This window comes from Silene latifolia, chromosome 4, assembly GCF_048544455.1.
Source record: "Silene latifolia isolate original U9 population chromosome 4, ASM4854445v1, whole genome shotgun sequence".
NCBI lineage: Eukaryota > Viridiplantae > Streptophyta > Magnoliopsida > Caryophyllales > Caryophyllaceae > Silene > Silene latifolia.
The window spans coordinates 7,649,377-7,665,683 of NC_133529.1; the positions used below are offsets into that span (position 1 = coordinate 7,649,377).

Here is a 16,307-nt window from a genome sequence, read left to right on the forward strand (position 1 = left end):
ATCTGAAGAATGCCATTGAAGAGCTAATCCGGAAGGGGAGCCTCGGCAAGTATGTTGCCAAAGGCCAAAAGACTGAGGCCGGCGGTTCAAATAAGAAATCCGTCTTTGAACGGATAGGAGTGATCCATGTTGTCATCGGGGGCAACGAGAACGGTGGGTCCGCTCATGGGCACAAACGGCACCTGAACGAGCTGTATCAGGCCATCAACTTTGTGCCCAAAACAGCGGTCCCCGCTTCCAACATCCCCGATATGACTATTGGGAAGAAGGACTACGAGGGAGTCATCGCTCCTCACAGCGACCCACTCATAGTCCACTTGGACATCTCCAACCACCTGGTCAAGAGGTGCCTGATTGACACGGGCGCCTACACGAACATCATGTTCAGGGAATGCTTCCTCAACCTCGGCCTGAAAGTCAAGGACCTAAGCCCTTGCACCAGTCCACTGTACAGCTTCTCCGGGGCCGGACTAGTACCCCTGGGGTCAATCAGACTGCCGGTGATGTTCGGCGAAGGGATTGCGGCTAAGAATGTCCTAGCTGAGTTCGTGGTCATTGACGGCTCGTCCGCCTACAACGTTCTTATCGGCCGAGTCACTCTGAGCGAGGCCGACGCAGTGATGTCCATACGGGCCCTGACACTGATGTATGTCTCGGACCGGGGGGAAGCGCATAAGCTCGTCTCCAAGGACGAGAAGGACGAGGTGGTCAACGTCCAGATATCCGCCAGAGGATGCAACTTGCAATCCCTCAAAGCGGCAAAGAAGTCGAGAGGGGAAAAGCCCATCCTTACAACAGGAGGGCGACCTCATGGATGCAACTGACGGCTAACTAGGAAGGTGTGCCTTTAATAAGCCGTTAGAACACTGACGATCTCAGAGAGTACCTTGTAAAGTGCCGGAGGTGCCCAAGACAACTGTGGGTACCCCGACACATGTTTATATCTAATGAGGAATCGTCCAAGTTCTCCATCAAAGTGTTCATTTCCCAAATAGTCACTATCAGAAACAGGTACCGGCTCACACTGTCATACCGACAAGAGCGGCAGTCATCATCAAGAAGCGTGCGCCGTCGCAGTCACCCCAAGTAGTAGACGCTACGGCAATCACCCCAAGAGGTAGACGCCGCAGTTAGCCACTCCAAGTAGTAGACGCCACGGCGATCATCATCAAGAAGGCGCCGTCGCAGTCACCCCAAGTAGTAGACGCTACGGCAATCACCCCAAGAGGTAGACGCCGCAGCAGTCACTCCAAGTGGTAGACGCCACGGCAGTCATCATCAAGAAGCAGGTACCGTCGCAGTCACCCCAAGTAGTAGACGCTACGGCAGTCACCCCAAAAGGTAGACGCCGCAGCAGTCACTCCAAGTGGTAGACGCCACGGCAATCATCGTCAAGAAGCAGGTACCGTCGCAGTCACCCCAAGTAGTAGACGCCACGGCAGTCACCCCAAGAGGTAGACGCCGCAGCAGTCACTCCAAGTGGTAGACGCCACGGCAGTCACTACCAGCACAGCTGATACTCGCAAAAGCAATCGACCTTCCTTGGGAACGTTAAACAGTTGAGATACGCACTCTAGACTGCCTCGGCCAGGCCGAGGCGAAAACAAAAGAGGCGCCCAATTAATAACATGAGAAGACAACCCAGACGAAGACGAGAAAAGACCTCGGCCAAGCCAGAGGCAAAGTGAAAACGTTTACAGTTAAGACGCTCAACTACTAGCGCAAGAAGACAACTCAGAAAAATGGGGTAAAGACCTCGGCCAAGCCGGAGGCAAAAGAAGCGAACTCTTATTAAAAATGTTCAACAGATTACAAGAAATGCAGACGACGGCCGTCCCCATAAGGATAAGCCAAAAGACAACCTACCAAAGTTGTACAAAATACAAGGAAAAGAAAGGCAAAAGGTTACAGATATCATTTAAGCACCAAAAGATGGCAGGGAGGAAAGGCTTAATAATTGGCCCCCGAACAGCTAAAGCTATCCGAGGCGCCGGGAGAGCCTGGTGACAACCGCCCGTCTCCCTATGCCTGGTGCTGCTCGCCGTCAGCAGCGTTAGCAGCACCGTCCTCAATAGGCGACCCAGAAGCTGTCTCAGCAGTCTCAGCTCTCTCAGCAGCCGCAGCCTCAGCAGCCTCAGCTGCCTTCATCCTCTCTGCTTCCTCCCTGGCTGCCCTAGCCTCCTCAGCAAGGGCCGCCTTCTCCGCGGCCGCCTCTGCCTCCCTCTTCACCCTTACCTCCTCCTTGGCCTTTTCCTTCGCTTCTTCCTCCTTAGCTTCGAGCTTGTCATCAAACAGCTCGTCGAATCTGTCCCACGGAAAGGAGCCATCGAGAGGGAAGAGCTCCTCAATCACTTCCCTGGCAGCTTCTTCGGCCAGGTCCCGATATTGGGCGCACATGTTGGGGAGAAGAACGGTTTGGAGTCTCTCAATGTCCTCCTCCCTTTGGGCAATGATAGCATCCTTGTCCCGGACCACCTTCCCCTGGGTCTGGAAAGGGTCCCTAAATTCGTTCCTCTGTGTAAGGTAAAGGTCGGCGCGCTTCTGAACAAGGTCACGCATCTCCCCAGCCTTGACAGCGGCTTGACCGCGCGCGGCCTCGGCCTTGGCTCTCTCAAAGAAGGACTTCCTTTTCAGCGTCCTCCCTAAGTTTTCTCTCAAGACGGACGCCACTTGCCCCTCCGCCTTGGCCCTCTTAGCCTCCTTGTTCGCCGCGTCAAGTTCCAGCCTTAGCCGCTCGAGCTGTGGGGCAGCCTCAGCCATGGTCTTCTCTTGCTCCATAATGTGGGAGCCGGCTAGCTGAGCCCACTTCGCCAGCCTCTTGGATATTTTTGCACCCTCCGCCATAAGCTCGGCGGGGGAAATATTCTGAGGTAGGGGAGCGACGGTGACATTTCTATCACCCGCCTTCTCAGGTTGCTTCTCCAATTGCCGCACGGTGAGAACGGCGGCTGCCGACGGTTGATCTACAAAACGTCAATTAAAACATCCGTGTCAGTATACATGGACATATCGGAAAGCCACTCATCAGGAACGCCCAATGAACCGGCTGAGTTTGAGCCATAGGATAAATCGGTACCAGGCTTGGACTTCTTTGTCGGAGGGCCCAGTTCTTTGCCGCCCTCGGTAGCAGCAGCGGCAACAGCAGCAGCAGCGGGGGTGGACCTTTTCCTCTTAAGGACGAGGGGAGATCCCTCCGCATCAGAGTCCTCCCCATTGGTGATGTCAACGATCTCCACCGTCTCCTTCTGGACTGAAGGGATGGAAGGTGGAACGGATGTCGACGCCGTCACCGCCGAAGATTTTGTTTTCCGCGTTCGACGCGGCATGTTACTAGCAACCCTCGCCTGGGCCGCCTCCACATTCAGGCCTTTCAGCTGCTGATCCATCAGATCATTCGGCGACGTCCTGCGATCACGGGCCAGAGCCTTAGGGTGCAAGTCAGCAACGGTCTTGTCCTTGTGCAACCCCATCCTCTTAAGAATATCCTCGGACAGGTCCGCGCCAAAATGATCTGCAAAAGAAGCAAGGCAAGAATTAAGCAAGGAATGAACCAATATTCAAAATGGACAGAAACATTGAGAGCAGTCATGGGCCTCACACCGACCCCACTCATCCTGTGCTAGGGCTGGTATGAGGCCGACATGGCAGAGCAGCTCATCCTGAAGGATGATCTGCGTCGGGGGGATCCATCTCTTCGACACCCCACTCTTGTCCGTCTCAAAGAGCCTCATCATGACCTCTCATCCTCGTTGTTGAGAGGGACCTTATCAGCGTCCATCTTAAGCTTTTTCCGTTTGACCCATCTGTCATGCTCCGCCTCAGTCTCGCACCGCAAATTAACTTGGTGCTGGAAGGACCGGGGCAGCGGATAGTCATCCGGCACCTCAACGTACACCCACCGATCTTTCCAATCCTTACAGGAGGAAAGCTTATCAACAGAGATGTACCCCGGCTCCACTTGCACGCTGTACCACCCCACCTTACCGGGAAACGACGGCCGAAGGTGGTGAAGCCGACGGAATAAATTAACCGTTGGGACCTCCCCCTTGAAGAGACAGAGCCAGACAAAGCCGACTATGGTCCTAATAACCAACGAGTGCAATTGGGCCACGGCGACATTCATGGCTTTAATGATAGCCATGACATAATCATTCAGCGGAAATCGGAGCCCGTACTCCAAGTGCCGGATGTATACGCCGGTGCAGCCCGGTGGAGGACAACAGATGGTCTGACCCTCCTCAGGGATAACAATTTTATACCCCCTGCCAAAGTGAAAGTGGCCCTCGAAAAATGTCTCGCCGGAACAGCTGGCGAACTTATGAGTCCAGACCCGGTCCAGGCGGACCTTACAGGCCTCGCCGTGATCCATGACGTACTGCCTCCCCTCATTGGGACGAGCCCTCTCAGCGTCATCGTCGAAATCGTCTCCGTCGTCATCAACATCATCATCATCCTCCCATTCCTCCAAAATTTGAGGATCAACTTCAGGAGAAGGAGATCTAGGGCCCCCAGACCTTAGCGGGACGGCGGCCAGTGCCTCCTCTTCATCCAGACGCGACAGGGAACCCCCCGGCGCGCAATTACTAGGTCCGGCCTCAGTAGAAGACATGGTAGCAACAGTGATTCAACAAAATAAGAGATCGAGAAAAGTTTGTTTACCTTGAAGAAAAACACTAGCCAAAGTAACGACACTGAAGATTAGAAGAGAGAAAAACCCTTGGAAATTTGGAGGAAAGAAAATTTTAAGAGAACGAAATTGGTGCCCAATTTCAAAGACTAACTGCCCTATTTATAGGAAAAAGCCCATGAAGAAGGACCAATCAGGGCACTGACCCATGAAACGTCGACCAATCAAGCAATCGGACACGTGTAAGACATGCAGCCACGGAATGTCAATCGTTGCAACAGTTGAATGTCAATCAATGCAACAGTGACCAAGCGTCTTCAACACGCCCCTTCATATCTCTCTGCCTGTTCATCTTCCTCAACAAAATCCTAAGTATCCGTTTCTCCGCCGGCCACATGATCAACCAAGCCAGAAAGCACCGGCCAGGGGGCAATCAGAAACAACCGGCACTCTCCACCCTGCTCTCAGCCAGCGTCATTGCCTTTTCCACATCGGATGTCCATTACACAACCATGTGGAGGGGGGATATGGTACGGCCTAAGCAGAGTCACGCCGAGGTAGAAGAAGCCGGGGGAGAAAATTTTCACTGCGCGAGAATATACGCTCAAAGATACATCGGAGCCCATACCACGGCATAGACTACGTTGGGGGCAAATTGATGGGGCATATTCTGCACCCGCTGACCAAGTCAACACATTGAGCAAGGTCAAAGATATCCACAGCAAGTCAACGGCTTAGACAGCCTAACCGACGAGGCCCGTCGGCCTGTCAGATGGGTCCCGGCCGGGGCAATCAGCCAGCCGGGGCACACATCCGCGAACTCATATCCAAGACCCCTCGGCGGTGAGTCAACAGGGCCCGCCGGCCTGCCATAGGTCCCTCGGCCGAGGAGTAGATCAGTCTTTCCACCTGCTAGCCACTTGGCCACTACGTGACAAAAGGTGAAAGTCTATAAATACTCCTCAACTATCATTGAGGAAAGGATCCACAATTTAACCTAAGAATCACTATTCATCTGGTAATATCTTCCTTATCTCTCTACAATACGCACTTTGCTAAGTAACAACAACTTACCTCTCTAAGTTACTGACTTGAGCGTCGGAGTGAGTTCGCTCGGCCCAAAGCCGAGCCCTCAGTTTGTTCATCGTTTCAGGAGACCGCAAGGAGGATTCAACTAAGGACGTCATTCTACAAGCACGGGTGGTGACAAATAACTGCTCTGGAATTACACCCGGAACAAAAATGAAAGTAATCAACAACGATTCAACGCTCATGTAAAATTTCGTAGAACCCCTTCCTGTCATTTAATAGAAAAAGAGAACAATTGAACGAAAAATTGCTAGTGTGCTTAGAATGGAAATTGGATACAAGTTGGGCTGAATTGCTAGTGTGCTTAGAATGAAAATTAAACGAAGTTTCGCAATATTTATGTTTTTTTTAAAATTTATTATCTAACTTAATCTATCCTAGTAATCTTTTCGGTGTCATGTCAATGTTTTCCGGCGAGAAATTTACTCGATGTCTCCAATTGGGCTGAATTGCACATCGGATATAACTAATGAGGTTAATTTACACTAGAAAAAAAAGTTATGGGCTAATTTGCACGTAGTGGCAAACGTTTGAGGCTTATTTGCCACTTCCCCGTTTTTGTGTATTGTTTCAAGTTGGAGAGGGATTGAGAAGGTGAGATTACGGGATTGTAATTAGGGTTTAGGGTTTATGGTTTGTGGGTTGGGGTTCAAAATTTGGGGGTTTTAGGTGTAGTTTTGTATAGATGATACTTTGCCGAGTGTGTACAATAATAAAGCGGGTACGGGTTTAGATTTTTACCTGTTTGAGATAAGTATGGTACGAAAATTTTTATTTATAGCCGGTGGACCGGATATGATTACGAGTTTTGGTTGGTGGATACGGTGCAGGGTGCCTCTATCACTCTAGTTAGGGCAGTCATGCCCCAATGACAGGCCTAGTTAAAGGATGATTTGATAGGTTTTTCTCCGCACTTGTACTAGACTAAACTCAATTGATTCGAGATTTTAAATTGACTTGAAATTGCATAATTTAAATAGGAATTGAAGTTTAAATTGATCTAACCTATTTGAACTTTGATGGAGGTAAAGAATGATTCAAAGCTACTCGAGAAAACTTAAATAAGTTGGATGTTCTCGTAAATTGGTGGTAAAATAGCTAATTATGTACTCCCTCCGTACCAGATCAATGGTAACACTTATCTACTATGGCCGTACCACACCAATGGTAACATTTCTTATTTGGCTCACAACATTACCAAATTATCCTTATACCCATTTGATATTTACATAAAATGCCACTACATACCCCGCCTACCAACTCACAATTAAACTCACAATTACATACCCTACCCATTTTCTTCCCTCTGTACCTCTTCTTTTACCCTCTTTTCTTAAAAATCCCATTTGTTTTACCATGTTACTATTTGTATGGTACACCTTGGACACGCCCCGAAATCCGGATTAGTCGGCCCAATGTGGTTCGGATTACCGGATGGTTTAAACCAAAAAAAAAAAAACTATTTGTATGGTACAGAGGGAGTATGTTGTACTTGGGCCTTAAAATTCCCACTTACAACATTGTAGGAAAGTACGGGAGAGTTGTTTATCCCAATTTGCTATTCGTCGTCGACATATTACTCCGAATTCTCGAGAATATTTGATGATGTTTCAAAAGTGTCCCTCCTAACTCAAACATTTAAATTTTAAATCAAATCATTGACAAATAATTTAACCGACAAATCGAAACTAACACTAATATCGAATAAAAAAAATTGAAGAACTTTAGATTTGATCCATAAATCGATAAATCGTTAAACCGATTGAAGTAAGACGGTCATTTTTTTCTAGACTGAAAACAACAAATTTCTAAGTGAAACAACGTCAAACTAATCGACGTAAAATGAATCGATTTTAAAAAAAAAAAGTTTCAAAACAACGAATTACCAATCGTGACAATGTAACTAATTAACATAAAACGAGATCGATTTAAAACGAAGTGATTTTTTTAAGGCCCGGATGTGGATGGTCCACATTTCTTGCACCGTCGCATTTTCTTAAAACAGCCACATCTCTCTCGTTTCTTGTTTGTTTTGGGGCATGTGACCTACCGTTAGAACCGTAACAGACTAACAGTACAAGCTAACACTTCCAACGGGAATTATTTCATTCTTATGTCTAGAACTCAAGTTATGACCATTTAAATTTGACTCTTGTTATAGACGGATTCCAAATTTCTTATTTTGGGGTGGGGGTTTATGTTTCTTGTTACTTATGCCTCTAAACCTTTGCTCTAATGCTCGTTTATGATGTGTTGACACTTTTTTATCATTAAAATACCTAGTGTATGCCTTTTTTTACATGTTTACCTTGAATGGTCATCCATAATAATCGTTTAAAGTGGCGACTAAAATATTGAATCAATTATTCTAATTACATGAATTGGTCATTGTGATTTGTTTGATCACGTTGTCGTCATGATGAAAACTTTTTTTTTTTACTTTTTACTTTCACAGTTAATCGCATGTAGAAGTTAAGTGAACCATTACAAGGGCAAACTTGAAATTTCGTTAAATATTGTCGACGATTTGAAGTAATATGTCAACGCGGACCATCACTTGGGATGAAATGTTCAGCAATCCAGTAAACTAGAAGCCCAAAATTAGAGCCCAATCACACCTGGCTAAGATCCTAAGACAAGCTGTATATATATATGTATATTTTCTTGTAAAATGAGAACTACAAAAAAAAGGCAAAGAGAGTAAGATTAATCAAGTGTGGTCCTGTGTTTTCTTCTAGATTTCTTGGATCTCCATATGATTGCTGATGGACTTGGACATATTTGGTACGGTATCTTTTGTGGAGTTATCTCTGGGAATCTGCAACACAAAGGTTATCATTATTCATTAAGTTCCATGAATAAAAACTTATGGACAATACCAGGACGCCACCTAGTGATACCGAGTCTCTGTACCACCCTATCACATGCCGGTATGTAGGATGCATCATTTTAATGAACACTACATGTTGTATCATACTATCATGTATGTGAGATGGCGCGATTTCATTTTCCAAAACGTTAATCATGTTCTATAGATTAGCATTAAGTCCAAGGAAGCCATTATTAAGTCATTAACCCTAATCTTAAACAAGCAAATAAAATAGGCAGAAATGTCGATTATCTTACTGTAAAGGGGAGATGTCGATCTGAGAAAAGTCGAGGTCGACTAAACCTTGGAAGAATGGTGACCCGGTTGTTGTAGAGGCAGGGGATGGCTTAGGTTGCTTCACTGCGTGCACTTTACAGTTGAATGTATTTGTTACATTACTCTGTCTTAAGGCCAACCTGCAATCACACCTCAATTACATATAAACAATGAGAGCAAAACTTGAGATGATAAAATATAAAAATTCTATTATTGCATATATATACTCTCCCTTTTCAACAAGTCTTGACAAAGTTATGACTCTAACAATTTCCTTTTCTTTTTAACATTATTTAAATTGGTTTTGACTGTCGTGATAACTTGTGATCCTTATAAGTAAGAATTTGCGTGACTTTTTAATCGCGCCATGTTGTACATCTTCCTATAAGTGTGTGGGTCACGAATCACGATTGTGACGACCAAAGCACCAGCCCGACTAAATACCGAAGATGATGATCTGATGAGGAATCGACTTTTCCAATCAAATAATGGGGGCAGCTATAAAATGAATGAATCGTACAAGCATAACCCGACATTAATCGTCATACTTTAGTTGCAGATATCTAGCACGCACTTGTGCGTTTCTGACATCCATGTTTCATGTTTTTGGTGTCATCTATTATTGCTAAACATTTAGTCTAACTTACTTGATGACTCATACTCCGGCTGACAATTTCCGTCGTTTGTTTACTTATTTCACTTTATTTTTTATTTAAATGAGCGCACTATATTACAGATTTCATGGTTAGAGTAAGAGTTGTTAACACAGCTTAATATTTGAGTTAACTCTTACCTTAGTAACCTTACCTATTTCACTTTGGGCCTTTGGGGTATCTCAGGCTTTTTATGAGTAATTTGATTTTGCAATTATATTATCAATCCGTTAAAATTATAGACGGATAATGCCCATCTCAGAAAATGCAAGTGAGAGGGTAAGTGGGGTATCCATTACCCCCACCCACTTGCATTATTCACTCTCATTTTGTTAGAAGGACACTATCCATTTACAGTTTTAGACATATAGTGTTGTCTAAAATAACTGTAACTGCGTAAGTAGAAGACCGAAACGAAAGTACTTATCAATTAAAGAAAACCAAATAAATGAAACAGTATAAAAAGTCTCCCCTAGTGTAGTCATGTAGTTAAAGATGGGGGGACCTTGGTTTTTAAGGCCATTGCATCCTCATCCGAATTTCACGGCCTATTTTCATTAATACAGTACTTCCATATCATGGACCTCCCTACTTAAACCACTTTTGCTTTTATTCTCAAACATACTCCCTAGTCCTAATAAGTCATAGCCGTTTTTAAAGTAAATTTAAGGAAGGGTACATCAATATTCCCTACTACGGAGTATTTCGCAAAAATAAATACTTGAGTCGGGGTTTTCTTCCTTTTTGTTTAGTCGAAATCAAACTTCAAAACTTTACGAGTTATATTAATATTAGCACATTTATATTCGTTATCAAAAAAATCATTCACAAAATTATGTTATAAACAAAAAATATTACAAAAATATGTTATAAACAATAAAATATTACCTATAAAACATACCGAGTACTCTGTAAATGTTTATAAATAAGGTCAAAGTGTCAGCTTGGAGAAATAAAAAGGAGAAGACCCCAACTCAAAAAGAGTACAAATTCGTGTAGTAAAAGAGCATATTAATTATTCAATGTTACTTTATCTTGTTCTATGTATATTTTGCTCAATTAACTAAGAAATTTATACTATGTGGTAAATGTTACTCGTATTTCTCATAATCCAACCTTTTGCAACTCTATTGATAAAATTGTAGAATCGCCTCTGGTATTGATTTGGATGATGAATGTAGAGTTAAAATTCTTAACTACACTAGCTTTATCAAGTAATCATGCAATACAACCTAATCAAGTGAGAGAACTTAATTTTTATCCTTAGATTTTTACTTCTCTATTTATGTAAATTTATGCACCCCTTAGCAATTGTATTACATATAGATATAATGTGTAAAAATCATATGATATAAGTTTTCCATAAACATTATATTGTACTACTATTAGTTGGATTTTTGTTTTTCATACTCTAATAATAATGCACAAAACTACAAAAGTTGATTAAAAAGATAGATGGGTCCTAACTCTTAGCTAAATAACTGTGGGTCTTAATAAGCCAAGAAGAGAGATGGGATTGTTGTGGAATTGTGTGTCTTATAGGTGCACGAAAATTTTTTCTAACTTGTATCGACTCGGGTTCATGGGAAAAGATGTCACTTCATAAACTGAATGAAATTACAATTTAAACTCAATTGGTAATAAAAAGAATAGTTCCGTAATTTATAAAATAGTTTATCGTCTCCTAACTCGTAGATATGCCATCGTAAATCCCACATTTTACAAAGCGATACCAAAGCTGGCTGGTATGAGTGGTGGTAATGATTTTCATCTCTTAAATAAGTGATCAGAGATTCGATTCCTGACTATTGCGAATAAAAAAACCAAATTTGAGAGGAATCAACCCATTAACCCATTAAATTGTCTTCAATACCACGAAGAAGATTGTCCTAACTGTCGATAGGGGCTACTTCTAGTCAACATAAAAAACAAAGCGATGTTTCCCCAACTAATAAAGCTCTGTGTTTAATGTTTGTGTTAGAATTGGATTGGAAAGTCGGTCGTGTACATAATTTACATATTAAATCCTAATTCCTAATCCTTCCAACTTTTTATAAAGCCTTGACCATAAGCTTAAGAAAAGTAACATAAACGGAGTGCAGTACGTTAAATTTAGTACTTTGGAACTTGGAACCAACCAATTTTGCGGTTGTATGGCAAAAGGATATCCTCGTTCCATTTTTAGTTACAAAAATTTTAGTCCGAAAATTGTAAATTTGTACTCCCTCTAGCCCGATTAATTATTGTTCTTTGATTTTAGTACAAAGACCACGAAAGGAGGAATGAACCAGTTATTAGATGACAAGTGGACCAAATTGAGTGTGAATAATCAAATTGCTTATTAAATACATTCCTAAATGACAATAATTGACTGAGATATTCCAAAATGAAATAGGATAACAAATGACTGAGACGAAGGAGTAACCATGAACAGTTTGACTTAGAACACCTGAGTTGACTACGCTAATTTCTGGACCCACATTTCCAAGGTTTCTTTTATTAAATGAGATGAATTAAGGTCAATCAAAAGTTTAGTATCCGTAAAATACACGAATATCACGAAAGAACGTAACGTATTCCATCATATAGAAAGCTTTTCAAAGACATTTATAAATCAATAGGCATGTACTACATATGCCCAGAAATCCTTGGGTATTCCCCGTGTAGAAATCCTTAGGTATTTCTGGTGTACCACATTCTCCTATGAATGGGTGTACGATTTTATAATATACACGTAATAAATCGGGTGTACCATAGAATTTTTCCCATAGGCCATTCAATTCAACAACTTTTGACTATAGAAGGATCATTTAAACATGAGTTACCACTTACCACTAATTTACTACTGTAACATTTTTCTATATTTTAATAAAATCATAAATTACTCTATAATAAATAAATAAATAGAATTAACTGAACAAATTAAAGAAATAGGTAGAGAGGGATAAAGAAACTGACCCGTAAAGAAAACTGCGATGATGAAGACCGAGAACCAACGCAAACGCACCTATTTCTCTAACCAACTCCACCATCCTTTCCCCTTCTGCATCATCTTCCGTCACCACTATCTCTATTTTCGTCTGCATACCATCTTAAGTTAAAACCGTCTTAATTCTTAAACATAATCAATTGACCAATTGATATATCGTATATTGTGAGACTGTCTCATATTAAAAACATAGACATGAAAAATAATAACTTACATTGAAGGAAGAAGAGATGCAAATATCCTTAAAAGACAAAGCTAATTGATAACCCTTCAAACGATGATTCCTAAGTTTCTTCTTGCTACGTGACCGTGACGGACAATGAGGGAAAACATGTACTAACGTTAAAACATCTCCGTATCGGATTATATTATTAAGAGCCCATCTAAGGGCAGTTTTTGATGCCTCTTCTTCTTCTACCACCACCACTATTTTCCTCCCTTCCATTATTTTAAACAGGTTGTTTACACTTTTATTCTTTTGTGAGGAGTATTTTAATGAAACGTATTATTATGAGAAAATGGAGGTTTGAGGGTGTTGAAAAGTGGGAAAAGGAAGGGGTAGGGATGTCTTTGTCAAAGTGAGGAAGTAGAAAAATTAGATGGAGAGGAGGATGTGAACAAAAAAAGAGTATAAATTTAATGAGTAGTTGAGAGAAATTGTGTATATTTACATGCTTTTGTTTACTCATGGGGCGGTTGTGATCAAGTCATCACTTGATCATATGTAAGATCCTTGTGGGTTGAGGCATGTAATTTGGTAGCTAGTGATTTCTCATTGGTCCTTGTATGCCTACTCACATTTGCAATGTTTTCTATTTATTTATGGAAAATGAAGTATGTGGGACTAGAGGTGCCAATCTGGTCACTTCGCTTAGGTCGACTATAAGTTTGGTTAAAGTGGGTTGGTTATGTTGTTCAGGTTATATCGGGTTAATAACAGGCTTAGGCCGGTTAAGGTCCATGTTGGATTGGGTTGGGCTCGGGTTGCAATAAATAATGTTGTTTTTAGGTGTTAATTTAACCTCAGTTCAGGTCGGTTTGAATATGATTCACCCAATTTTCGGGTTATATATATCGGGCCGAGTTTTAGAGCAGTTTAAGTTGGGATTCTCGGGTCGAGTCATCTTTTACGAACTCTTTTGTGGTGTTTTAGCTATTGATTTTCTTTTTGTTTCGGGATTGTTTTTAAATTAAATGCCCTTTTCTTCTATCTTTGCTTAAAAAAAATCTTCTCTCAATCTAATTAAATCAGCTCCATGAACTCATTTTTATTGAGTGAAAAAATGAATTCATGTGGTTAATCTAATAAAATAGAGGATGTATTAATATTGTCGACCAAAAATCTCAGTGTCACTAATTTTGTCTAAAAACAAAGATAAGAATTATGCATTATTGGTCAATACTCAATATCAACCAGTTACGTATATCAAATTAAATTATCCTTTTGAGTCTAGATGATGTGTAATGTATAATGCATGATGAATCATGTTGGGAGCAATGGTGGAAGGGGTTAGAAGAGATTGAGAGGTGTTTATGGGAAATTTTAAAATTACTATTCCTTAACTGGTGTTGCTTCATTCATCTATTTTATTGTTTTACTTTTTATTTTGGTAAAAATTTAAGAAATAAGGTAAAATTACAAATTCGGCCCAACTTTTTTTGTTTTGGTAGCGAGGAAACCCGCAACCGCTATCTTTGGCGTGTACGTGGTAAATCCTCGAATATACATGATAACCTGCAAACCACGTAAACTAGGTAAGCCACTCGAGAGTGACAGACTCGAAATTTAGATAGGCTCAGGGTTTTAACCCTAGACTCCACCCTTGCGGGCCCCACCCAATATGTTATTTGTTTTTTTTTTTTATACGGGTTTGGACACTCAAGTTAGAGCCTGGATGCGGCACGTACCGTACAGGTGACGGAACAACGCAGGCTATGGGCGAGCCATTGATAAAAGGGCTAGACAATACGAGCGGGACAGGGCGGGGTGACCCGTGCCGTTGGCCACCTTGCAACTAGAATCAAAGTACTACTCACATAACATTCTTTCACACCACCAATGTAGAAAAGATTAATAACACAATTGAAGTGAGTATCCAAGGTGGCCTACCAACCCTTTGATTGTGGTCATGAACCAAATGCTACACATTCTCACAACTCTTTATCTTATCTACATCATCAATTTCTGCAATTAGACTTGCATCATATACAAAATTGAGAGAATTACAATCTGTTAAAAACCCCAAACTCCATACAACAATGTTGCATCAAATAAAACTCCTTCAATCACCTATACAACCACCCGAAACCCGAAAACACCATGCTATTCCTCACAACCTAACCACCAACTCTCCTCCTCTTATTCCTAAACAATGCAGCACCAAGTTTTCGCGGCGAGAGCTCACACTTTTCACCAACTCCTCCATGCTCCTCCTCCTGACTTCTCAAATTCTTGACCCATATCTAGTTTTACGAGCACGAGCCGAGGAAAACCCACAAGCAGTTGAACCTGAAAATGTTCAACCAGAAGCTCAAACTATAGAAAACTCCCAAGACAGTGAAATTCAATCAGAAGCTGAAACTAAGGAAACCCCACAAGAGACTGAAGGCGAAAGCGATAAACTTGAGTCAGAAAACAATGAAACCCTACAAGAGACTGAAGCTGAAACTAAGGGAACCCCACAAGAGACAGAAGAAGGCACAAGTCCAAAGGGCACTTCTGAGGATACAATCAAGGTTACGACTAAACGAGCATTTCTTGATATATCCATTGATAAAAAGCCGATAGGAAGAATCATTATCGAACTGAATGAAAACACTGCACCCATTGGAGCTACTCGATTTAGTGATCTCGTAAGTGGGAAAGCCGGGATAAGCTTCAGAAGGAAAGACTTCGTCAAAATTCTCCCAAACTATGTGCAACACGGAGGAGTCCGGTCATACGGGGTTGATGCAGAGCTTGCAAGCAAAACAGGAAGAAGTTTGACAAATGAGAGGTTGATCGAGGAATGGGAGCGACTGAACGAGTCTCAAGGGACTAAGAACTTAGCCGGGACTGTGAGCCTGATCATAAGGGACCCTTCAAAGCCGCCACCTAAACTTAAGCTGGTTGCTAGACAAGGTAAGCTTGTAGTTGATGAAGAAGAGGTCGGAGTCGAGCCAAATGGGACCGAGTTTACTATTGCAACCCGAGATTCACCTGAACTAGATTCTTCGGCTTTGGTTATTGGTAATGTGATTGAAGGGATGGATGTCGTAGAGAAGATCAGCCAGGTGAAGACGGTCCAAGAGAATACTAGTTCTCCTTATTTCAGGTAACAGAAAGAATGCTACTTTTTTTTCCTGCAGGTTATAATCCAACAGTTCAATGTTAAACCTTTTTCTGTTGGGTTTCAGGGTCGCGAAGCTGATTGGTGATAAAAGAGCTGTAGTAGCCGAAAGAGGCTTCAATCGCCCTTACTCAAAAGTTACTATCACGAATTGCGGCCTTCTAGAGTAACACTGTAATGCTACTGGTAGTCGTATCCATTCTCGTTCATCATTTTTGTCATATAGAGGAACATAATCATATGATGAGATATTTATCCTACGAATAATCCTTAGATACGCATACTGTACCATGTCATTGTATACCCTCGTCAAGATTTAGCCCTATGCCTACATTGCAATTTACTTTTAGATGTTTGGATTTCGGATTCTCAATGCCCTTGGAGGCTTTTTAACCGTGACTCGAATGAAGACTTGGCGATACCTAGTCTCCCTGCGAGATTTCAGATGCCGGAATACAGTTTCAAATGTATACAA

At 42.2% G+C, this 16,307-nt stretch overlaps 2 protein-coding genes across 2 annotated transcripts; one reads left to right on the forward strand and one right to left on the reverse strand.

Annotated features, from left to right (window-relative positions):
- Positions 1 to 8,300: 8,300 nt before the first annotated feature.
- On the reverse strand, positions 8,301 to 13,262 carry LOC141652781 (uncharacterized). Its single transcript, XM_074460383.1, has 4 exons — positions 12,718 to 13,262; positions 12,473 to 12,594; positions 8,843 to 9,001; positions 8,301 to 8,534 (listed from the first exon to the last, which is right to left on the reverse strand). Exons 1-4 carry the CDS (start codon positions 12,946 to 12,948, stop codon positions 8,423 to 8,425), a joined length of 624 nt encoding a protein of 207 aa, XP_074316484.1. The 5' UTR covers positions 12,949 to 13,262; the 3' UTR covers positions 8,301 to 8,422.
- Positions 13,263 to 14,660: 1,398 nt separating this feature from the next.
- Positions 14,661 to 16,191, forward strand: LOC141652780 (peptidyl-prolyl cis-trans isomerase CYP26-2, chloroplastic). Its single transcript, XM_074460382.1, has 2 exons — positions 14,661 to 15,817; positions 15,900 to 16,191. The coding sequence occupies exons 1-2, from the start codon at positions 14,763 to 14,765 to the stop codon at positions 16,000 to 16,002; spliced, it is 1,158 nt and encodes a 385-aa protein (XP_074316483.1). The 5' UTR covers positions 14,661 to 14,762; the 3' UTR covers positions 16,003 to 16,191.
- Positions 16,192 to 16,307: the final 116 nt, after the last annotated feature.

Coding starts and splice junctions, on each gene's coding strand:
- LOC141652781 (XM_074460383.1), bottom strand. CDS start 12,948: ATGGAAGGGAGGAAAATAGTGGTGGTGGTAGAAGAAGAAGAGGCATCA. Junction 9,002..12,472: donor CATCGCAGTTTTCTTTACGG/GTCAGTTTCTTT, acceptor GTGTGATTGCAG/GTTGGCCTTAAGACAGAGTA. Junction 8,535..8,842: donor ATCGACATCTCCCCTTTACA/GTAAGATAATCG, acceptor TTTGTGTTGCAG/ATTCCCAGAGATAACTCCAC.
- LOC141652780 (XM_074460382.1), top strand. CDS start 14,763: ATGTTGCATCAAATAAAACTCCTTCAATCACCTATACAACCACCCGAA. Junction 15,818..15,899: donor ACTAGTTCTCCTTATTTCAG/GTAACAGAAAGA, acceptor GTTGGGTTTCAG/GGTCGCGAAGCTGATTGGTG.